The sequence below is a fragment of the Rhipicephalus sanguineus genome, chromosome 8 (genome assembly GCF_013339695.2).
Source record: "Rhipicephalus sanguineus isolate Rsan-2018 chromosome 8, BIME_Rsan_1.4, whole genome shotgun sequence".
NCBI lineage: Eukaryota > Metazoa > Arthropoda > Arachnida > Ixodida > Ixodidae > Rhipicephalus > Rhipicephalus sanguineus.
Window position 1 is genome coordinate 14010628 of NC_051183.1, and position 23988 is coordinate 14034615.

Consider the following 23988-nt stretch of genomic DNA (forward strand, 5'->3'; position numbering starts at 1 on the left):
ATACAATAATCACTGCTTTTTGCTATATAGAAACAAATAATTAAGCAGACGGATGGTCACTGAAAGCTAAGTAAGATGAGCTACATATATTTAAAATACCAGTACTTGTGCCAGAAATAATATAAAAGTGATAAAGCTGTGCACAAAATTATAAAAGTAGCCACAATCACATGTAACTATCGCCAAAGCAGCACTTTAGAATCGGTACGAGATCAAAAAATTATGTTAGTTTCATATTTCACCAAAATGGCCAGCACTGAAAATTAAAAAAAAAATACAGCTAAATGAGCTATACACTTAAAATGCCAGTTCTTGCTGCACAAATGATGTCAAAGCTGATAAAGTGGTAAATGAAATCAGTCACACATCAAAGTCATCAAAGCAGAAGTTAGTAATCAGTATGATGTCGAACTAATCTCACATACATTTCACCAAAGTAGTCTGCTTGTCAGATATATAGTGCCAGTACTTGTGGCATTATCAATATGCTAGTACGCAGCTAGTACGCAAGCTGCATACTAGCATATTAGGATGATAGTATACAGCTTGTTTTTGGTTTTGTTTAGTCTCGCCGGATGGTCACACGGCTTAAGTTCATTGTTTTCAGTTTTCCAACGCCATTTCGGAGCAGGTTCGGAGCAGTTACTAACAAATATTACACTTTGGAGCAGCATGGAGCAGCATTTCTCTTTTGGAGCAGTTTGGGGCAATTGGAGCAGCACTTCCATCACTGCATTTGTTTCGGTGGATTTCGTTCAGTATATTTGTGCATTCTATTGCGACAACATGCTCGGCCTACCCACCACGGTGGTCTAGTGGTTACGGGGATCGAGCGCTGACCCGAAGGTCGCGGGATCATATCCCGGCTGCGGCGACCGCATTTCCATGGAAGCTAAATGCTAGAGGCCCGAGGGCTTATATTTAGGCGCACGTTAAAGAACCCCAGGTTGTCGAAAGTTTCGGAGACCTCCATTATGGCGTCTCTCGTAATCATATCATGGCTCTACGACGTAAAACCCCACAAATTATTATTATTGTGCTCGGCCTCAATACACACGTACGGCCATGCTCTGGCCACATACATTAGAACACTGGTGCAGCATTTGCAGAGAGAGAGAGAGAGAGAGAGAGAGAGAGAGAGAGAGAGAGAGAGAGAGAGAGAGAGAGAGAGAGAGAGAGAGATAACAAAATGAGAGAACGGCGGGGAGGTCAACCAGAATTGTAGCATCCGATCTGCTACCCTACACTAAGGGGAGGGGAAATGGTAAGAAAGATGGAGAGGGGAGAAGAGCAGGCGTGCGAAGAAATAAATGCCCACCAGGGGCATTGGGGATGTGGCCACTGAAACCCAATTGTCTATTTTTGCGTCAAATTTTGCGCTTTTAGTACAAGTGTGTAATTCTTTCTGCTGATTTCAATTTACTTGTTATGCGCTGTTGTGATGTTCGAACATTTCTAATACTAAAGTGTCTTCCGAATCGAATCAAGAACCGAACTATTCGAATTGAATATTCGAGGTTTCGAATATTGTCACATCTCTAGTTTTTAGTTACCTGCCATTTTGAGGCACGGGAACGCTGTGATGCTTTCAGTGTTCTTGACAAATGATTCGTTATTCGGGACTTCCTGTGATACTTGCTTGTTCTCTGGCGCCTAGTGAAAGTTACTTTGGCTTTGCCATTAGTTTACGCTATACCTAATGCTACAGAAAGACAAGTGCGGTTCTTGATATTGATGTGCTTGCAGATGCTGCGCACTTAACATGTAGCACGGTTGTTCACATTAGATAGCGTCAAACGACAGCCGTACGGGAGGAGCGAGTCACGTAGTTGCCTTCTTTGTGAAACACTATGGTAGATCCCACGCATTGTGGGAAGACTATATGGCATATGGTGCCCGGTATATCACAGTACATGCCAATGTATGGGTGTTCGGTGGGTGAAATCCGGTGCATTATGATGCCGTGAACGTAACTGCCGGTTTGCAATTTTCTCAGGTTTACTGCCTGTTTCCGAGTTCGGCTGGGGTAAAGTGGCGAATAAACAGAAAAAAAATGAACGAGATTATGAACAAGGAACCCGATTCTGGCAGATGTCTTAAGATGTCCATAGAGCACATAACCTAGACATCAGTGATTGGTTGCCTCGCTTTTGAAAAAAAAAAAGAAATAGATAAGCTAATTGCCTTCGCGGTCACCTAAGTGACGCGAAAATGGAACAAAACCAGCGCTCAAACATTACGCCACTATGGCCTCATTTTTCTGTTTTTGACGCGCGTCCTGCGTCTACGAATTACATTAGTTGTCCGTAATTTGGCTCATAAAAAAGAAAAGTTCACAAGGCTTTTCATAACTGAGTAACCACGAACTTTACATGCCAGGAGTAAATAGGAACACCACCAAAAATTGCTGAAATGTTGTGAACAACGAAACAAAAATGTGGCTCCCACATTTTAAAAACATTTATTGAGCTCATTCTGGGCATCCTTGTAAAAAATAAAAAATAATTTTAGATATTTTACTTTACAATTGCAATACTGAAATTTCGGTAAGCTGAACGTAATATTTCACAAAACGACGATGGGCGAAAAGGCCGGTCGATCAAAACGCAAAGGCGCCTGCAAACAACACCGGCGAAGTCAGCCTCACGTTTACGGAGAGCCATTTTACTGTTGTCCAGTGGTTATTTTTCAGCTCGCATATGATCTGCACAAATGCCCCTTTTGCATGTCTGGAAAGGCACATGCGAATAATATAGCATTGGTTGAGCCCATGCAAGTCTAAGTGGCATAAAACAATGACTAGCAGTTTTGTCACTGTACATTAGGGATGAAAAGTTCGTGAACAAGTGGTGTCGATGGAGCCAAGGTTTCGGCAAACGGACTTGTCTTCTTCATGGCTGCAAGTGAAGACAAGTCTGCTTGCCGAAACGTCAGCTCCAGTGACACCACGTGTTCGGAAATTTTTAATCTTTTAAAGTTTTAACAGTAGAGCTGTTTAAGCCGACCGTTAGTCCGTGCAGAGCGAACAGAAAACTAACACCATCATGAACCGGCACGCGCTTTGTCCGCCTTTTTCTTCTTCTTCGTCCTCTTCTTTATCTTCTGCTTCGCTACCAGAACACGTGCGTCGATTTGTCTGGTGTGGGATGCAATAACTCTAATGGGCAAGAGAGCGAGAGAGAGAGAGAGATAGAGAAAGAAAGAGATAGGAAGGAAAAGAAAGTGAGAAGATTAGAGAAAGAAAGACAGAGAAGGAAATAGGCCAGAGAGAGAAGGATACAGAAAGAAACACACAAAAAGAGATAGAAAAAGGAGAGAGCAAGGCAGCAAGAGGAAGAGAAAAAACAGAGAGAGAGAGAGAGAGAGAGAAAGATAGAAAGTGGAAGCGGGAAATAGAGAGTGAGAGAAATAAAGGGTAGAAAGTGAAAGGTAGAAAGAGCGAGAAAGAAAAATAATTACATACAGAGAAAGACACAAACAGTAATAAACAGAGAAAAAAAGATATAGAAAAAACACAGAGAAAGAGAAAAAAGAAAGAGAGACAAGGCATGCCGCCCAGCTCCGCACTATGTGGCTTGGCACCACATATTGTGAAGCGGCCTTAATTTTTCATCTTTTCCTGGACTTCTGCCTTCCTTGTATATTTGGGATGAGGCAATGAATTCAGTGCACACTGCACATCATATTTTGGTTGAACAGCGTGTCTTCAATGCCCTTAAAAAATAATAATCAGCATTTTCGTGGTCTCGGTTCTCGAAAATCTTCACATATAAAAAACAATTTTTTATTGCATAAAAACAGCATCGTCTGAGTGGAAAATATAATAAAAGGAGCAACACATGTAAAAATGGAACTTTGCCGTACATTCAAGCGGCATTACCAAAGGTATAGTCAAACGCCAGCAAGAAGTTACAGTGCAAAAACAAGTTTTCCAAGCGATATTTCGCGAGCGTAATCTTCTATCGGTAACGATGCTGTTGCAATATATTGTTTAAGGCGTAGCCAGAAATGTTAACGGGACAAAGAGGGTTTGACCCTCCTTAATGTTCGCGCGTGCATTTGTATTAAGGTAGAAAGGTGGGTGAGTTGAAATCAATGCATGATTGGAAAACCAGCGCGAAAACGACGGTGACACAAGAAAGGAAGGACACCGGACGAGGCCTAACAACTGAAATTTATTGAAAAAAATATGAACACACGAAAAACCAACACCATACGTGCGCACTATACTAGGTCACGTGTAAACATTCACTGAGCATGCGTAGCTCGCAATGTAGCAAACAAACGCACGGTTCTGATATGCAATCATCACGCATTATTTTGATTTCTTCCTAGTGTCAGCATCGTTTTCACGCTGGTTTTCCACCTACGTGCGTTTGTATGTGCGCGCGTACCCGTAAAAATATAAAAAATAGAAAAGCAGGGGGGGGGGGGTTTGAACCACCCAAGCCTCCCCCTGGTTACCCATGGTATGGGTCCTCACACCAGTGCGCAAGAAAAAATCATGCCGACATTAAGCGTACGGGCAAACGCAAAATATGAAAAGTCGCGCTTCAGTTACCCTAACATGCTGGTATTGGCCATAACTTTACCTTCAGCATTTTATCAATTGTAGGAATAAGAATTGTAACGATGATCACGGACGAAATAAAATTCATGAATATGCGTAAACAAATTAGGGAGAGCTCATGAAAAAGAAAAATCAGCGCACGAAATCAGGGCGTAAACCAGGGCTGGGCAGAGATACTCGGAAAAGTATTCCGGAATACAGATATCGAAATACGTGGACCGGAAGCCTAAAATACAGATACTGAAATACATTTGCCTTTAGCGTAACGGGATATTTCGGAGATACTTTTGCAATATGACGAAAGAAGTATTCCGGAATACAGATACAGCAATGCAGATACTAGAATACTTCTCTTTTATTTCAAGGATGCTCGCACTCCGCAAAGGACATTTATAAGTGCAGCATAATGGTGTAAATAAAGTTGCAGCGCATTGAAACTTTCAGTTTACTTAGTTATTACAGTACCCTCAGAGCCATTAAGACATCAAAAAAGGGGGAGGGGGCGGCTTACCAAGTACATAATTAGTAATAATGACATAATTACACATATCAGTCGCAATAAAAAAGTACACTATTTCACAGCAACAGTAACAAGCATTGGGCACCGAAATCGACATGCTTGGTGACAACTAAATGAGCTGTGCTAGAAATAGCATAGTTTAAGCAAATCTCTCGAATCACTAATGAACACCAGTGAATTGAGAAAAAGTATGCATTTACTTTGCACATAAGATCTGCTTTGCTGAGTAGGTTGCTGTGTGAGCTTCTCAAGCAGGCTGTCTTCTAGACAGCGTCGATTCGGCCTCAGCACAAGACTCGCGAAAGAAAAAAGTATCTAGCGCTGCAGACGGGCACAAATTCGTGTCTCTTCTCGGGCCATCTAGATACCGAAACACTTCCTCCTTCACGTGGGTTGTTCTGACCGCTCAGAAGCCCAAGTCGGTCCCCATCTTCGTAATCCTCAGCCGTCTGGCCCGGTCGGCGCCGGGTCAGACGGCTGAGGATTCCGCTGCCGGGCCAGACGGCTGAGGATTCCGCTGCCCATATAGGCCGGTCATAATTACAAACGCGCAATGGAGCCCAATATGTCGAAATTGCACAATTCAAAAATTATCTTCCTAAAATCACGTTCTTTGGGGGTGAGAGGGTGCAAGCCCTCCTAAGTCGCTCCTGCAAGCTCTCTAAACAGACGTGGAGACAGCGACACCTACTCAGAGCGCCCCATCAGAAACTTCAGCAAGCACTCGTCGCCTGGGCCAAAAGGGTCACTCTTCAATAAAGCTGTCACCACCACCGACGCTACCAGCACCCTTTTCAGCAAGCCGCAACAGGTGAAGTCGCCTCCGGCGGTGGGGGAGCCTGGTACCACAAAAGACCGCTTCACGCTTGTGATCACTTGTGAACGCACCCTAACACGCTGGAGAGGTGGCTGAAAGCGCGAGAAAGATAGCCATCTTCTAGTCACTTCCGCCGCGACCATGGGAACTGCTTTTGGAAGTGCCGCTGCTTTGAGAACTGAACGCACGCGAAGCATTGCAATGCCTCTGTTCTAAGGCGGTATCCGCGCGGGGGGTCACGAAGTAATGGCTTGCCGCCCGAAAAAAACTAGGCGAGCTGCACTGGCCTTGAGAGACATCGACTTTCGTCGGCGGAGGCCGACAACACTGCCTCCGCGATTCTGCCGTCTGCGGCGTCGCGCGCTTTACCACATGGGCCATTCTGTGCTTGAGGGGAAACCATCGCCGCCCTTTCTGTCGGCGACCGGCAGCGCGCCTTTGCTTGTCTTGGCACAAAAACATATGAAAAAAAAACCGTCATGTCCCCTTGCAAACACGCGTAAACTTATTTCCGACAAAAAGAAAATGTAACGAGATACCCGTGTCCTGCATTGTATCGCGATACAAGCGATACATCGTAAAAGTATTTCATTACTGAGATACAAATACATTTTTCAAATGTATCTCGATACAGAAATACAGATACTCAAAAGTATCTCTGAGGTACTATCGCGATACTCTCGTATCGCGATACTGCCCAGCCCTGGCGTAAACATACACAGACGCTCATTAAAACGCTCTATGTGCAACATGCGGCAGTGTTTTTCTCCCGTAGTGTCACACACTGTTGATATATAGACCACCGCAGTATTTATACCTTCTTTTTTTGTCAAACAGCTATGGCCCATTGTGGTATCTTAATGATGTGTTGAGCTGCTAAGCTGGAATGCGTCTATTAGAATCCTGACCACGGCTAACGTATTTCCATGGTGGCGCAATGAAAAAAAATAAATAAAGAACGCCCGTGTACCTAGATTTAGTTGCACGTTAACGTGCCTCCGGTGGTCAATACTAACCCGGAGTCGACCATCACGGTGCGCCCTGTAATCACATCGTGGTTTTGAGACGCGAAAACTAAGCATTGATTTTCTTAATGCCACAGAGCCAACCTTCCCACAGCTCAAATGTTAGAGCAACCGCCTGAAAAGGCGCAAACCCGCACTTGAAGAACAGCGAACTGTTCTTCAAGTGCGCTTGCTTTATTTTCCCTGCAGCTGTCTACTGCAGATAGGCACAAGTGCAGACACGGCAGATGTTCGGAGAATGGTGGTGGCCTGAAGTGACGATAGCTCGTCCGACAAGAAATTGACATTCCTTGCTTGATAACATCTCATCAGACGCGTAGAATACCAGCCTTCACTTTCGTAACATCCCTTTTACAGATGAGTGCCATGTTAAAGGAAACACTTGCATGCAGGTTATGCCTGGATTGCACGCTCTCTTGCAAGAGCATAGTGGCATATATTTGCACACGACTACTGGTGGTTGACGGTTCCGACTTCTTTCGACAGACTCGCACGATGTACGACCAGTGTTTTCACATCCAGTGGCACTTACGAGGCCAGCAGTATGAAGGGTATGAACAGTGCACCATACTGTACTTGTCAGATTGAGTGCGAATGGAAACAAAATGCTACCACAACACAATGGTGACTGAGCCATCTTCTAGGTCATAACGTCAGTGGCACCTAAAAAGACTTTCCGAAGCAAGATACAGCGCTACTTACGTTTCTGTCTGTGCATTTCATGCCTTCTAAAATATCAACTTCTTCGCACCATGTCTCAGTGCCTTTTTTGTAGCAGCACTTCATCTTACACTTCCAGGCAAGATCTAGTGGCTGGAAGCAGAAAGAAAATAATGTAATGAAAAGCGTGTGTTCGTAATTTTATAATAGATAGGTGTGATTTGCGCGTATGCATCTAACAAAGCGTCGATGCAGCCTGTGCACGTGCAGAGTGATTGACATCCAGAAGTGAGCGCAAGGAGTTCTTTGCAACAAATTTTTATTCGGAAATATTAGGCGGAAGTTTCTGAAAGTCATGACCCTCTAGCTGGACAGAACAGTGCAATGTTTTTTTTAAAGTAGCCGCTTCTCGAAAGCGCACATGCAGGAAACAATGAAAAGATGCGCTTGTGCTGTTCTCGTCTCCCTTCGTCCACGTCTTTCGCGCGGTTTTCATGATAATAAAAAAGATGTGGAAAAAGACAAAGGGCTGGTTGTGCATAGTGTTATTTTTTTCTTTCTGTGTCCGTGCTTTCAATTCTGCTGTTTGACAAAATGTACCAGCTAACTGGAATGGACTCGCTACTAATAAGATGTTACTTCGGTTAAAATAACGACAAATGCATTTCGAATACGTCGTCACCCCTCTTTACCTCCATATCTTTTCCACTTTCCACCCCCCCCCCCCTTAAATGTCAACAGCTTCTTTGTTCCGATGACTTCTGTGCCATTCTTAACTACCTATCTAATTGTTCCGGTCTGTCATGTGACTTCAGAGTACGACATTTTGGTCCTAATTGCGCCCCTGATTCGCATTTTCAGTTCTCACTTTACTTCCATTTTTGTTCTTACGCTCTTAACCTCACTTCCGCTTCCGATTTCCGGTTCTGGTCGCTCATCTTAACAACCTAATTAATTTGATTTGCTATGGCGTGTTCTCAACATGCTTCCAATACGGGAAATATGTGTATACATCACGAAGTATGTGTGGATTGGACGTCCAGTCTGCACACGGCCAGTTTAATACCTTCTGCTTTCTCCATCTTTGTTGCGAGATTAAAGAAAAACCTTTAAGATGAAAGTCAACCAACTAGCCCGACTTGGTGCTCTTAACATATACATCGCCGCTATACCTTTGGCAACAACCAACTGTGCCGCGATCGCACGCATACACCTTTTCATTTTGACACTTCTAATGTTACCGTGGTAAATTATTATGTCTCTATTTAGGTGTGCGTTGTAGTAAGGGTATAAATGATGACATGTGCATTATGAACTGGCGTCAAGCACACACATTGGATACAAGCTACTACAAAAGTAACTTAATCCTTAATTCTAAAGTACCTGTAAATCCGAGAGCAAAGTGCTGCAGCTGAGCAGTGGCAGAGGCGTCTGCTAAGCGATATGTATTCCGTACAGCTTTTACTTCGTCGTACACACTATCTACGTCACAATGGATGCGTAAAGCTTGGTGTGGTGCTTGACGAGCACTCGCGAAGCTAGTCGCTCCAGCGCCATGAACTCTGTGCTTTGACGAAAGTCGGCACCTACCGCACCTCTTCTCAATGTTTAATGCAAGTTAATTAGTTGTCATGGTGACTGACGTGAAGACCAACTAGCACCTTCACTCGAAGATTTGCGAACTTCTCGAAATTCCCTTTTTTGTCCGAATAGATGCTTTAAATGTTCGACTCAGCTGATTCGATTAGCTTAAGCAACACTGGGCCTATGAGGAACGTCGCAGTGGAGGAGTTCGGAAAAATCTTGACCTACTAAGGTGTAAGCTATCTGTAAGTACAGGTGCATTTTCTTGCTCTCTAGCCATATCTCAATGCAACCTTTGTCGACAGGAAACAAATACCCGAGTTTGTGTTTGCAGCACTGCAGAATAGTCGTTCAGCTACGGAGATTATTACTGTTTGACAAAATATAACAGTTATAACCTACTTGTCGGCGTCTCTTATATGTGTATAATGTTCTTCACGCTATGGGACCTTTCTTGAATACGCCTTTGTGAGGCAGACCTAAAAAGTCATATCATATTCTACTAGAATTTTACCACATTCACACTTCGCTCAATACACGCAGCCATCTAATGCGTCCGTGCTTCGATTTAGTGAGAAGCCGTTGCAGCCACACGTGACTTTATTGCTTATTAGCTCTACCAAAAAAGACCACGTACCATGAATGAGTAGGCAGCACTTCTGATTCTCTTTAACCTTAATTTTCTCTGCATTTTGAGTCTGCAGAATCTATTTGCAGTTATACTTTGCCCTGGCAGGGTACCATTACTTTTCGTAGAAAACGTTACGGTTGCCATTTCCTGGATGCAATCGACCTTGAGTGACCTGCGAGCGATTAAGCACAAGCTGTGAATTTGTACCGAACAAGCAGCAAAGAGCAGCAGCGCTACTCTGCATATAACACGCGACTAATAAGAGCCATTCTCACTGAAAAATTTAAAAACGAAATGCAATCTTTTCTGTTACATTCGATGAGGCACGGCATGTTTGTTGTGTGACTTTGGGAGCTCACGTTTCAGGGAGAATGCACTGCAAGCGACACGGAAATTGCTTTGCATCGTGTGACGTAAAAAGACTCAATAAACGTGGCGAGTACATGTGGTTACGCGGTGTCCATGTAGTGAACGTTGCTGTTTATTTTAACACGAAAGTGTTTTATGCCGGGGTCCACCAAGTACATCCGTCACGGATATGACGTTGATAAAATGGACGCCAACGGGTGAGAAAGAAAAAAACCAAGAAAAAGATACCCCGCTGGGAATCGAACCCACGACGTTGCGGCCGCGACGGCAAGCGCCCGACACCCTAGCGACTAAGCTAACTCGGGAGATGCTAGACACGGCGCGAACGCGCCTTATGTCTTTCACACATTCTCTTACGCGGCGGGCGGAGCGGGGCGGTGCCGCCGTCTGTGAGATGTGAAAAGAAGTAATGCTTCACGATCGACACTTACTCGCGCTTACTCCGAGATTGCACGCGATATCGGAGGTCATGGTTAAAGCGTCTCAATACCAGAGAGGTGGACTGGCCGCGCTGGCGTCGCCGAGGCACCCTTGACGCAGTTACGTTCTTTGCCTTTGGCTTCGTGTTAGCGTGCGTCGGCTCATCGGAGTAGTGCAGCTTCCACGTGCACCAACGGGATTTCTCCGCCGCCGACTGCTTCAATTGCGAGAGCACCGACTAACAAAACTGCTGCAATATGCGTTGCAGAAAGGACGCGATTTCGACGGGCGAATGTCGTGCTTTGGTGGAGCGAGAGCAGCGCCTGCAAGACAGAGGCCAGCGGGACGCACGCGTTTGCGGCTCAGGCTACGAACCTCTACCTCCCGTGTTGCCGAAGCGCAGTGTGTGTTATCTATGCATGAGCACAGGCGTCGGCTACCCATTACTATACTCGGCGACAACTTTCCTTGACAGCACTGTGGAAGCTACAGAACCGAAGTGCATGCCTGCTACCGCGCCAATAAATAGTACTTACGTTTACTGATAATTGTCTCGTTTTTCTTGCTCAAATAAATGTTGCTTTATTTATTATGAGACTGAAACAGTTGCGGAAAGTCGTAGGTAAAATACAGTTATTGTTCACCTCGCAAGAATGCCTTCCTTTTCTTTCCATTTCTTAGACAGCACCACCTTTTCAGCATGCCCGTGTTCCAAAGTAAACATGGCGTCCATGACGTAGTCGTTCAGTGCGCGGCCGCAAACGCGCTGTTTAAGTTCTCCAAGAAAAATATACTCGTAATATGACACTAAAATGTACACTAAGCAATCGAAATGTCTCCCCCATGTATATTTTTCGTGTATATAATTTTCTAAACGTGCTAACGATGCGAGCGAGCAAAACCGAAATCAGCCGCAAGCTGCCGTACTACTTGCGGAGCAACACGAATGTGCGGAAGCCCCGCCTCCGTAGCCTTCGCTCCAATGTCAAGATAAGTTGTCGCCGAGTATAGAAAGCGCACACCGTGCCGTTTCTCTCCTTAATTGACAACGCTTTGAAGAAGTGCATACCGGGTACCAGTGTTGATTATGAGCTTGTTGATATCATCCTTACGCGGGATTCACGATTCGCTGTGTCCAAATATATGTTCACACCATCTACCACAACGGTTTAATCATGATCATGGGCGTTAGTCGTCGCGATAGAGACATGCTGTCAACATGAGTGCATCCACGTCAAACGGTGCTATAGCTGCCAAACACGAATAGACATTGTACAAGCTCTCATATATCACTACACAATTAGCACTACTTCTGTGAAGACACGTTTCACTTTCGTGTTATACCGATTCCTATGCCGGAGGGATCAGCCATGTTTTTGATGAAATCGGCTACGAGATCTCTAGCGTGTCTCAAGTTTTCAACTACTCGTTTTGCAATGTTTCAGACAAATATTACCAATACAGTTGAAACTCGACCTAACGAAACCCGATTGTACGGAGTTCTCAATCTAACGAAGCAATTTCCCTTCACCGGCAGATACCCACAGGGTTCAGTGTTGCCATCAACCCGAATTAAGGAATCTAACTTGGCACCAAACCGGATTTAACGAAGTTTTCCCTGAAATAGATGAGTAAAAGTGCCGTGATTTCCTTCTAATTTTGACACAGACGGGTGGTTCTTCGACCGTGCGCTCTAATGCTATCACATTAAAACATCTATCAGTCCTAATAACAATATCTGGGGTTTAACATCCCAAAACTACGATATGATTTGTGGAGGGCTCCGGAAATTTGGACCACTTGGGGTTCATTAACGTGCACCTAAATCTGAGTACACGGGCCTCAAACATTTTCGCCTCCATCGAAAATGCAGCCGCCGCGGCCGGGATTCGATCCCGCCACCTTCGTGTCATCAGTCGAGTGCCATGACCACTAGACCACCGTGGCGGGGCATCTATCAGTCCTAGTCACCGCCTTAGTGTTAGTTTGACAAGGCTGCACGCTACGCCCATGCACGGAACAACGGACTTGACAGTCGGTAGCGCTTTTACGTAACAAATGACGACAGGGATGGCGGTGGTTTATTGTTCCTGTAAGTACTCCCACAGAAACACTGCGGGGGTTGCTCCCGTTATTTTATGGTGCATGAAAAATATGGCACTGATCGTCTCCTCGTCACTTTGTTTGTTTGGCCTCGTCGCAGTCACCGCATTCGATGTTTCCGCCTTTGCATATCGGCAGCTTGTCATAGCTTCACGGGGCCGTGTACCTTGCTCGGATCTCCCGAACATGGTAGGCTCCACGTCCGGGCCGCTCTCGAACACTTTGCCCACGTAGAGGCGAGGGTTCGCGGTAAATAAAATGCGGCAGTAGCTTTTGGGTGTCGCTAGATTACAGTTGTAGATTTAGAAAGACCGAAAATTCCGTTTCCTGATCTTACGAACTTCCCGATTTAACCAATGAATGAAGGAAGAGAATTTGGAGGGCTCGTTTCTTTTTGTTGGACACAACCTTAATGAAAACCAGCAGATAATGAAGCCAATGAAGGTATAGGGGACGCTAATTGTAATGTTTTAAGTGTATTGTAGTAATTGTCATAAATATCTGAAGAAAGTACAGTGGACGAAAAGACAACTTGCCGCCAGAAGGGACCGAACCTGCAACCTTCGGATTAATTTAAACGATGTAATTCGAGCGTGGAAACCGCTTCGTGAAATCGGGTTTCAGCTGTTTTAATCTGCAGCATCGACTGAAGTCACTTTTCCTGATTTGCTTGTGCATTTTGAGTAGAGGGTCGCATAGAGTGTTCTAGAAGAACTTCTTTTTAGACGAGTTGGTAGCTCATGTACCTGTTTTGTTTGCCTGTATATGTGCGCCTGTGTTAATGTGTCATATCTGAGCTGGATTTATTTTAACCGCTCAGAGTGCTGCTAGCGCAGGGACGCGCGCTGTATATGGAAATGCCCTGCGACAGTTTGGTGTAGAGGCCCGCGGTATTCGAAGAGTGGGACAGCTCCACAGAATTCTTCACCGTCACGACCACGTGACATCTGGTGGAGGTGCTGGTTCGTCCACGTTCCGGATGCCCACACGAAGTCGGGATCCAAGTCCAAGTAGTCAAGAGGAAGGACCTAAAGACATCCCGGACCGTCGAACTAGCTGCCGGCAGCTAGTTCGACGGCAACGCCAGGCAACCTAACCCTGTGACCTCGACTGCAACGCTTACCGCCCCAGTACCCCTACATCGATCTGGCTACTTCAGCTCCGGGAGCCACCAACCTTCCACGGGTCATCGCTAGAAGATCCGGAGAGCTGGCTGGAAAGGTACGACAGCGTCGCAGTTTTCAACATTTCGAATAGTGAAGACAAACTATGGCACGTTTATTTCGCACTAGAAGACACCGCTCAGACTTGGTTCAAGAACAGAGAAGCCACGCTGACGACATGGGACCTTTTTCGCGCTGCATTTCTGGACACCTTCGGCAGCACCGTCCACAAGGAAAGAGCAGAAACCCTGTTGGATACCCGTGTACAGCTCCCGAATGAAAGCATCGGGATGTGCACCAAAGAAATGACCCGATTGTTCCGGCACGCCGACCCGGCTATGTCCGAAGAAAAAAGCTTCGTTTCCTGATGCGGGGAGTGAAGCAAGAGCTCTTTGCGGGACTTTTACGCAACCTGCCCAAGACAGTCCCAGAGTTCATTTCGGAGGCCACAACGATTGAAAAGGCCCTAGAAATGCGTACGAGGCAATTCAACCGCTGCATGCCTTCGACGAACTACGGGGAAGCACATGCGCTGGGCACCGATGACCTGCGTGAGACGATTAAGGCGGTGGTGCGTGAAGAGCTGCGAAGGATGTTTCCTGCATCGCAACCCCAGGTGCACTCCATAGCCGACGTCGTTCGCTAGGAAATTCAGCATTCGCTGAGACTTGCTGTACCGCCGCATCCTGAGCCGGAAGCCATGAGCTATGCTGCCGTTGCACGCCATACTGTCGCCACTCCGCGCAATCACCAAAGCCTCACGTCGTCGCAGTTCCATCGCCAGACACCGCCGCCATCCCGCCCATCCGCAGCCCAACGCTATGCCCCCGAAAGACTGGCGTTTGGCGTGCCCCTGACAACCGACCACTCTGCTATCACTGCGGCGAAGCTGGCCGCACCTACCGCCGCTGCCAGTGCCGACAAATGGGCCTACGCGGCTTCGCCGTCAACGCACCGCATCCACAGCGTGGTGAGCTGCCACGCGACATCGTTGACTACTTGACCACCGCTGAATGGGCACCTCGACGTACGTCGCGTTCGTCGTCTCCTGAACTATGCCGCTGAAGCTTAGCCAAGCAATCTTGACTTTCTTCGTACTGATTTCGTGTCCTCCCGTAGAACGATGCCCAATGGTGATAAATGTGGTTTAATCAGTCACGGTAATGAATTTCTGTATGAAAGGCACCCTAAAAAATTGAGCTGGTTTTGACAACTTCGAGATAAATTATCCTCCATGAACGTCCTATTAGATACGGTAGACGCCGTGTGCTTTTACAACACCCCTTTCCCCCCCCCCCCCCCCCCCCCCCAAGTCTGCATGTTGAGCACAGTTTATCACAACACGTGTAATTGGACCACTTAATCGACAACTTTTCCTATCTTATCTTGACTGCAGTAAGAAAGTCGGTACTTGTTGGCACCTTTGTCCTCGTAACTCATCAGATATCCCTTAGTCCACGAGCAGTTACTGCTGTCCTGAGGGTCGTGTGTTGCTCCCAACCTGCATGACGGAGGTACTTCAGTAAGTTTGTCACATCCGTGTTCAATTACACAAGGGTTGAAAATACTCTGGTGAGCACGTACGTGTGTGCAAGTTCATGCGCCATGGTTTGAACGCCGGCATATGACGTGGCAACATCTTCGCCCTCGGCGACTGCATAGATAGTGCATACTTGGCCGACGTACGCAAGTCCTAGAATAAAAAAAAAGACGAACACTGCGTGCATTTTTTATGAGTCGAACTATGTTATTCAGAGCACCCTGTTTATTCGGATATTATTGGCAACTCTCCGTCAACGTCCCTTGTGTCGCTACAAAACTGTGCACAATTGAGATTTTAACACAACGTTGCTCCACGAAGCCACTTTTCGTTCGCAGTCTGTCTCTACCGTGTCTTTTGTGTTCTGTCGAAGCTGCACGGCTGCTGACGAAAGTAACGACAATAAAAGAACGGATTAAAAGATTTATTTATTATAAAGCCTTACCAACGACCAGGATAAGAGCATTTTTTACATTTCTAATAATTAGACATAATTAGCTATAATTCTGATAATTATATCTGTAACTTTGGAAAATTGGAACTTTGTCGTACATTGCGCTGTTACTCTATGCATGTAGTGAAAACTAGGCTTCTTTCGCCTTCCATCACTGCATTGCACTTAGTTTACCGTTAGGTGACGTAAGCGACGTTAAATACAGTCAGCCGTTGTATAACAAAATTGAGTTGACGCTACTAAATGTAACGCAGGCGTCATGCCGAATTACAGAAGAACCGTTGATGTTCACCTATATTTGAAAACACACTGCGCTGCACAATTACATAACACGTGCTTGTGTTTTTACCACTGTGCACCGTGGTTTTTACAGAGCTGTGCAGCTACCTTAACGATGTTTTCGAGGCAGCAAGATGCTCCTTGCATGGGACTGGTAACACGAAAAGGCTAATTACGCTACAGCTATTCCTAACAAAAGTAAAACAGTGGACACGGGGCAACAATCAGTATAAATATGGGCTTTAGTTACGCGAGAAGCCAAGTTCGTTATTTTGATTCGGCTGTAGCTGCGGATGCTTCCTTGGACATTTTGGCAGCCGGTTCATTGAAAAGGCTTGTAAAAGTATGTTACGTGCCTACTTATCCGACATAATAACGTATGAAAGATGTAATTTTGAATTATATTACTGCCAAAATAAGTTTTTAATTATTTTTGAAAGCTTTTTTTCCCTTACCTGCCACGTCCATGTCAACGTAGCCGTTGCTCCGAATGCTGGCCAATTCCCTACTGTAGGCGATTGTACAGAGGAAGAAAATGTGTGATTTTTAAGACACGTCGAAGAGAAGACAGCGTACACTGTTATACTGGCTTGAAAAATTGCAAGCTTTACGTACATTCTGCTACGGCAGGCTAAGCAGAAGTTGCTGTTTGGCTAGCCTATTGAAAACTTGTCCATCATCGATTTATATAATCATCATCGATTTATATAATCGACCGTTATGACAGAATTTTTTCCATCATAATGGTTGATATAACAGTGAACACGGTGGAGGTAAGGTCGGCATTATTGTGTGCCTCTCTGAGTGCATAATTCAGGAGACAAGGACCTTGAAATAGCAAAAAAGTGTAAAAAATCTGAATTTTCGGAAATAAAAATTTTCAAGTAATAATAGTCCAAATTATGCTCTGGCTCGCTAGCTTTCATTACAATTGTTTTAATATTTGAAACGCGATTTTCTCGGCTTTTTTGTTTTTGTTAAATGAATCTGCCTTACGGAAGTTTCGAGGAAGGTTCTGTGAACTTATTTAAATAAAGTTGGTATTGGTCTTATCAGCCGCACCTGAACTACAGGCTAGAGCTTTTCTTTATTTTCTTAACCTTGATGCGATTGTAACTATTTGATAAGTAACAGCTAATTACTGGAAGATAACTTACCTTCCAAGTTTGAAAATAACTTCTGATGAAAGGAATTGCTGTTTTGACATCGAATTTGCTTTAGCCTGTGGGGTGGACCTTTTAAAAGCACCACGTAGTTCTGAAAAGTAACTTTCTTATTGGAACTTAACATAACTACTCGTAAGAAATGATCTAATTACAAAGTGGAAATTTCTCATTACTTCCTTTCTAAATGAGATATTTAAAATATGTTTGAGGATTTGAAATCTTGATTCAATGATGTACATGCATGCCAATTTTCATTAAGATTTGATAATAAATAAAAATACCTTTTTAAAGAGCGTCATCCCCACTTAATCAGGCTGAAGCTATCGCCCAACCATATCCCGCAGCTATCTTAAGCAAATGGCGAACCTATATTCCTGCGTGCAGTTGCTTACCCTAAACGGGGACCCAAAGAGAGCAGCAATCTACAGCAACAACTGCACACGTTAATCTTCTTGTCTGGGCCGTAGTAGACGCATACCCCGTGCATCTTTTGGTGAGATTAAATGCTGTCTTTGGAATCCCGTTTCAGGGTAGTCAACTGGACGCCGAGGCAAAGGTTTCTCACTTGCTCGAGGGGGAGACAAACGTAACCTACCATGCCTCGACCATGTCTACTGCAGTATCCACTATTATGTTGGAAAAGATTCCACCAGTATGGTGTATTATGGTAACGGATGACGAACTAATTTTCTAATAAGGCAGTTAGTATGCCGTCATGGTAAAGTAATTAGGCGCAAATTAGGATTCACTCAATCGCGCAGACATCCACACACGCATATACTCAAGGCCACCTCAACATGTAGTGCTGCTGATTTCGCTACTAAATGTTCCCGGGAGGAAGATGACGGAAAGGGGCGCTAACACTCTGCTAACGTGTTCTCTAGGGCGCTATTATTCCGGAAGACACTGAGAAGTTCATATAAAAGTGGCTGGAGTATGCGATGTAGCCAGATGTTTCTGTCCTTGAGTTTGGGCCTAAACAGGTGCATGTTTCCGAACGTCAACCAAGAGCGTCCAAGATTTGCGCCAGATGGTAAGGACAGGCACATCTAAATGCACAGCCCAGGTTCTGAACAGGAATGAAGCACTGTATGTGGGCAGGATGGGCAGGATGGGCGGCGTTGTCCTTAGTATATGTGCATGTGTGTGTGGATGTGTGCGTAAAGAGGGAGTGCTCATTTGCGCTTAATTACTTCCCATGACTACTTTGGCAAGCATAACGAAAAGGCATAATTACTATACAAACGTAACAACTTCGCAATTGTGTGCAACTCTTAAGAAGACTTATAATTACCCGGTCATCAGGTACAGTGCATCAAAGCTCCCATCAACATTACCCTCTTTGGTATATTTCACGAGTCCCTCCAGAGTTTGCCATGAGTCAATGACGCCGACAATATGTCTAGCAAATACGTCATTCTGTAAAAAATCATATCAGTATCCTAATGAGTAGAATGCTTAACAAAAGAAAAAAAAATATGCACATGCAGTATAGTAGTGTATACGCGGCGCTTTATTTCAGCGTTAATAAAGTTTAAAAAATAACTTATTTGCGCGTATGACAAATAAACTTATTGGACTGAGTTACAGGAAGGGGAGCCTATCACGCTGGAAGTCATAATAGGTATTTGAACAAATATCTGGTTTTAGTAATTATACTGTTATTGCTGTAGCAGTTATATGAATGCTCCTGGCGAATTTTTATGTCGGCGTCGGAGCCGCCGTGGGGTTCTGTATAAAGATAAAACCGATAACATGGCCCCACGCGTCGTATGTTATGTGAGCGATTGAAAGCGTGCAAGGGTTGCCGACGATAACCGCTCAAGCGGAGATTAAATGCTCCAGCGCTCTCCGTCACACGAAAGGCGCATGAGATGGTCTCGGAGGGCGGGCCGCGTATCTCCGGCAGGAACTCCGTACCTTAACCGGCAGGCAGTCTGCGCTGCTGATCCCTGTATCTCTACAGAGACAAGCAGATAGCTCATGTCTTTGTCAGTGAGTGAGTGAGTGAGTGAGTGAGTGAGTGAGTGAGTGAGTGAGTGAACAACTTTATTGAAACCAGCGGATTGAGGCCTGGGCCTAGGCCGCGCCAAGGGCAGTGGAAAGACCCTGTTTCCCAGTCGCCTCTCGTACACACTGGATGGCCTATATTTTATCTTGCCGATCTGAGCTTATCAGCACGGCTTTCCACCGCGCTCCAAGGTTTTCCGAGGAGACCGCATTTTCATGCTGTACATGCGCGCATTCCCATAAAATGAGTTCTAGGGGGGCGTATTTTATGCTACATAGGAAGGAAGGAAGGAGAAGGAGAGAAAGGAAAGGCAGGGATATTAACCATAGTTTAGACGAGAAATCTGGGTACAGTTCGGCGTAGATGCGATTTAGGTGCACCGGATTCGGGAACGTTCTGGTTTTAACTCTCCGTCCAGTCAACCGCGTGATATCTGTTTATTTAGGGCTACGTGGCGGAAATCTGCTCCTCGACTTTTAGTAGAATTGGATGATGTCACAGAATCTGAACATTCTGTACCTCTCCTTCCGGGCTTCTCCTCCCGTTACCTCGGGGGAAGCTTCTTCGCACGTGTGGTATTATCAGAAAGTTCGCGTTAAAGCCATATAGGCAACAGAAAGCCGCCTCACTCGCTGGAACAACCAAGTTTCCTTGCGCCAGCGTTTTGTGGACTTACGCTAGGTCGGATGCTAAAGGAGCGAGCTGCTATAGCCTTACCATTCCACATTGCTGCTATCGCATTCACTGCGTCGCCGTTGCGGGAAAACTGGGACTGTCTAAGGCGAAAGCATTGTATGCCTCATTAAACGGGAAAAGTGACCGTCGGCGTAGTTGTCGTCGTCAACGTCGATGATGATGATGATGATGATGATGGCGATCAAGTGTCCACACCGGATGGCTTTCGCCTTCGAGTCATCTTAAGTGAATGCATAAGGCATCCTGTGTGTTTTTTAAAATTCCTAGTACATATAGCAACATACTGAAACACAAGAATTGAGCACTTTCATTGCAAGGCAAATAAACTATTTAAAAGGAATGATAGTATACGTTTAATGGTTTAGGTACGGTGAGCGTTTTATAGACGGGGCAGCAACGAGACAGCAGTCAATTCGAAAAATGGAGCCAGCACGAGCACCAACCACAACAACTGTCTTCTTCATCGTTTCTCTACGGGTAACCGTATTTATCACTACAGTCACTCTCCGCTGGAAAAGGAGCCATCCTGGCGACCTATGGCACCGGTAATGCTGGTGGGTCGTAGTGAGGTTTTAATTGGTCAACGTGAACAGTCTCGCGCCCGCGGCGCCGTTGATCCGTAGGTGGCTGAATAGGCTCAATAACGTAGTTGACCGGCGAAGTCTGGCGTAGGACCCGGTAAGGACCGTCGTGCTTAGGCACGAGCTTTGCGGAAAGGCCGGGGGCAGATGAGGCCGAATAATAAATCTAGCACCAATTTCGAGAGGAGGGTTGTGATACTTGCGGTGGGAATGCACTGCTTTTCCATTTTAACTATTCTGAAACACGGTTTTTTATGCATTGATACTCAAAAATCAGTATTTAGAAAGTTCAAGTATGGATTAATATGTTTCATGCCGCATGAACAAAAACCTTAGATTACTACAAATCTTTGAATTCATGACAGAATTTATTTAGAAACGTGAAAACAACGGAAATCATCATGATGCGGATATCCTTGCAGTGCGCCATAGAAAAACTTATGATCAACTGCTTAGACTTACGTGACTTCTTGTGATCCCAACAAGTTTGAAGAAAATACGTAGGCCCACCATACCCTGGAATCTCAGATTGACCTAAAATGAAAACACAGTTAACCTTTCTGCAATATGTGAAAGAAACAACAAATAACCACTCAGCAAACACTGATGGCCATGGTCCTCGGCTACCTAGAATAAGGAGGCCGTGCTCGTAAGGCGAACATCACGCTTGCTCAAAGTAAACGTTGATTTTCTATCTCTTTCTTTCTTTCTCTCTAAGTCATCGTCTAAACTTCCTCCTCCGCTGTTCCCCAGTATAGGGTAGCACACTGTAATGCCTTTTTGACTAAGCTCCTTCTCTTTCCCTCTACTTTCTCCCTCTCCTAATTAAAGATGAACCTACATGTTCAAACAAAACGATCAATACAGTAGCATGAATCTTGTAAGGAACGAATATTAAATGAAATAATTACTTAAGTAATAACTCTTAAAGAGCAGTGGGCACCAAACGACATCAGGATTATTTGCTCTTTTCCGGTTTCGAAAGGTGATGTGGCTGCGAAAAGAGGTATTCAGCAAATAATTCTTCATATTGAGTTAACTGCGTTAATTAGTTCGTTTTGGTACATTGCTGATATATTTCAGCAATCAGTTACTTACTCACCCTTACAAGAAGCTTTTTCATTGAACATTATTGGGCACCAGTTCAGTGAATTTTCAATAAAGCTTGCAAATTTGAAGTTGGGGTTTTACCCATACGAAAACGTGAACACTGTACAAGGCGACATATGTATGTACGTGCTGCATGATTTGGCTGGCAAGATATAGAGACTGAATAACATTACTAGGAGGTAAACATGACTATGCTATTCTTTACTCCCCCATCCTCTTTTCCCTCCTCCTCATCCCCACATCTCTCATCCTCACCCTCACTTCCCTTTCCTATCCCCTTGCATTACTTTACTATATACGGCTATGCTATTGTCTACCCTGTCCCTCCTCCTCTCCTTCTCTCCCCCACATCATTCCTGCTGACCCTGTCTTCCTTTTTCCGCACCCTTGCTGTGCCATACCATACATGGCTATGCTATACGCGGTTTTGCCTGCGTCACGCCATACATGACTTTGCTATGCTCTATCCTACTCCCATCACCTTCCTTCTCACCCTCACGTTACTCCTCCTCACTCTCACTTTCCTTTCCCGCCACCTTGCTATACATGGCTATGCTATACATGGTTTTGCCTGCGTGTCGCCAAGCTACATGAAGAGACAACATACGACAGCGTACGACAGCCCGGGCCCCTAAAGTGCTCCGCACGTATTATATAGGAAGCAACAGGCCGGCACCGGCCAGAAAAAAGACGCCTTACGCCAGCCTTTACATGGAAGATGAAATAGACTTAAAAATGATATAGGGAAGGAAACAGAAAATTACAAAGTAGTTAAGGAACTGGTAAGTGATAGGATATAGTAGGCAGATCAAGAAGACACTGTAGCCTATGTACTGTACAACATTTTTATTATACATGCCCTTAATTAAGTGCACAGAAAAATTTGGATACGTTAGCTGCAACTAAATAAGGTTGTATTCAGATAGGTTTTAGACATGGCTGGCAGAAACGTTCAGATCTACTCAGGGTGCACATTAACACCCGATCTTTGTAACCCGGCCGAACGACAGGCGTACGTCGCCTGTGAGGCTTTTGGATGAGCAAATAAAAGTAATGTTTACTCACCGCAGTCACCATAACTGCCATGTATTCAATCAGGGATTCCCTCAGGATGAAGTGTTTTTGGTGGTACTCGTCAGATAAAACATGAAGTTCCACAGCGAAACTCTTAGCGGACTCCGATGTTCGGGCAGTTACATTACTTGCTACACGAGAAGGACACATAACAACGGAAAGAACGAGAACATTGATATGCGGTCAGAGTGGAGAACGTTTTCATTAGTTTTTAGTGAAATAAATTCAGTCAAGTCAAGTTTATCAAATAGTTCTGTTGAATTACACGGTCAGCATATTACAACAGGAGGTTCCAAAGTTTAGGCGAAACTGACAGGGGAACCTCTTATGATGATATGAATGGGGTAATTACTTAGACCCGCTTGGGCCTATGTATAGGCCTGCAGAACTTGTAAAATAAATAATTACAGAATGCAGCAAAAGTATGCGTACGTGTGAACAATAATAAGTAAGCATTAACAATAACAATAAAATCAATACGTAACCTGATGGTAATACTCAGTATTGAAAAAAATGGCATGAAAATAATCAAAAGCAAGTTGTAAAACAGGAATAACAAATAGCAGGATTAATGAGCAGTACAACATGACAAATGCAACTCGTTTCATTATCAGTGTTATCTGTTATACCATTATCAACAGGCAGTTAGGTCGATGAATCGTCTGTTAAACCCGCCGCGGTGGTCTAGTGGTTATAGTGCTCGAGTCCTGACCTGGAGGGCAGGGGTCAGATCCCTGCCACGGTGCACGCATCTTGATGTAGGTGAAATGCTCGAGGCCCGTGCTCTTAGATTTAGGCGCACGTTAAAGAACTCCAAGGCCGTTGAAATTTTTGGGCCTTCAACTACTGCATCTCTCATAATCAAATGGTGGTTACGAGACAGTTGTTCGGGGTAGTTATTATTATTATGTTAAGAATTATCAGTTGGTTTCATTTGGCTGTGTATAACAAAGAAATGAGTCCCTCGAAAAAATTCCCTTCTTCCGTTCCTCCATTTCTTGTGTTGCTTAATTTACCCCAAATTATGGCGTCCGAGAAACATCGCTATTTACAGCGTGCATTTCAAATTGATTGTTTTGGCACGCATGAATTCGCCGTATTTCAGATGATACTTAACAAACGAAAAGATATAGTAATATCAGAACATTGGTGCCATTCACAATTATGGTGATAATGTTTAACTATTAACGCGCTGGCAGACTATTTAAATAGTGT

At 44.7% G+C, this 23988-nt stretch overlaps 1 protein-coding gene across 1 annotated transcript in view; it reads right to left on the reverse strand.

Annotated features, from left to right (window-relative positions):
* Positions 1-2413: 2413 nt before the first annotated feature.
* LOC119401419 (uncharacterized) overlaps positions 2414-23988 on the reverse strand; it is a 28171-nt gene continuing 6596 nt past the window's right edge. Inside the window, exons 6-14 of the mRNA XM_049418767.1 lie at positions 22765-22904; positions 21052-21123; positions 18596-18720; positions 16591-16643; positions 15447-15555; positions 15284-15363; positions 9814-9979; positions 7635-7745; positions 2414-2729 (exon numbers count right to left, since the gene is read on the reverse strand). Of these exons, the coding sequence (XP_049274724.1) occupies positions 9939-9979; positions 15284-15363; positions 15447-15555; positions 16591-16643; positions 18596-18720; positions 21052-21123; positions 22765-22904 (620 nt within the window). The 3' untranslated portion in view covers positions 2414-2729; positions 7635-7745; positions 9814-9938. The remainder of the gene's footprint in view (positions 2730-7634; positions 7746-9813; positions 9980-15283; positions 15364-15446; positions 15556-16590; positions 16644-18595; positions 18721-21051; positions 21124-22764; positions 22905-23988) is intronic.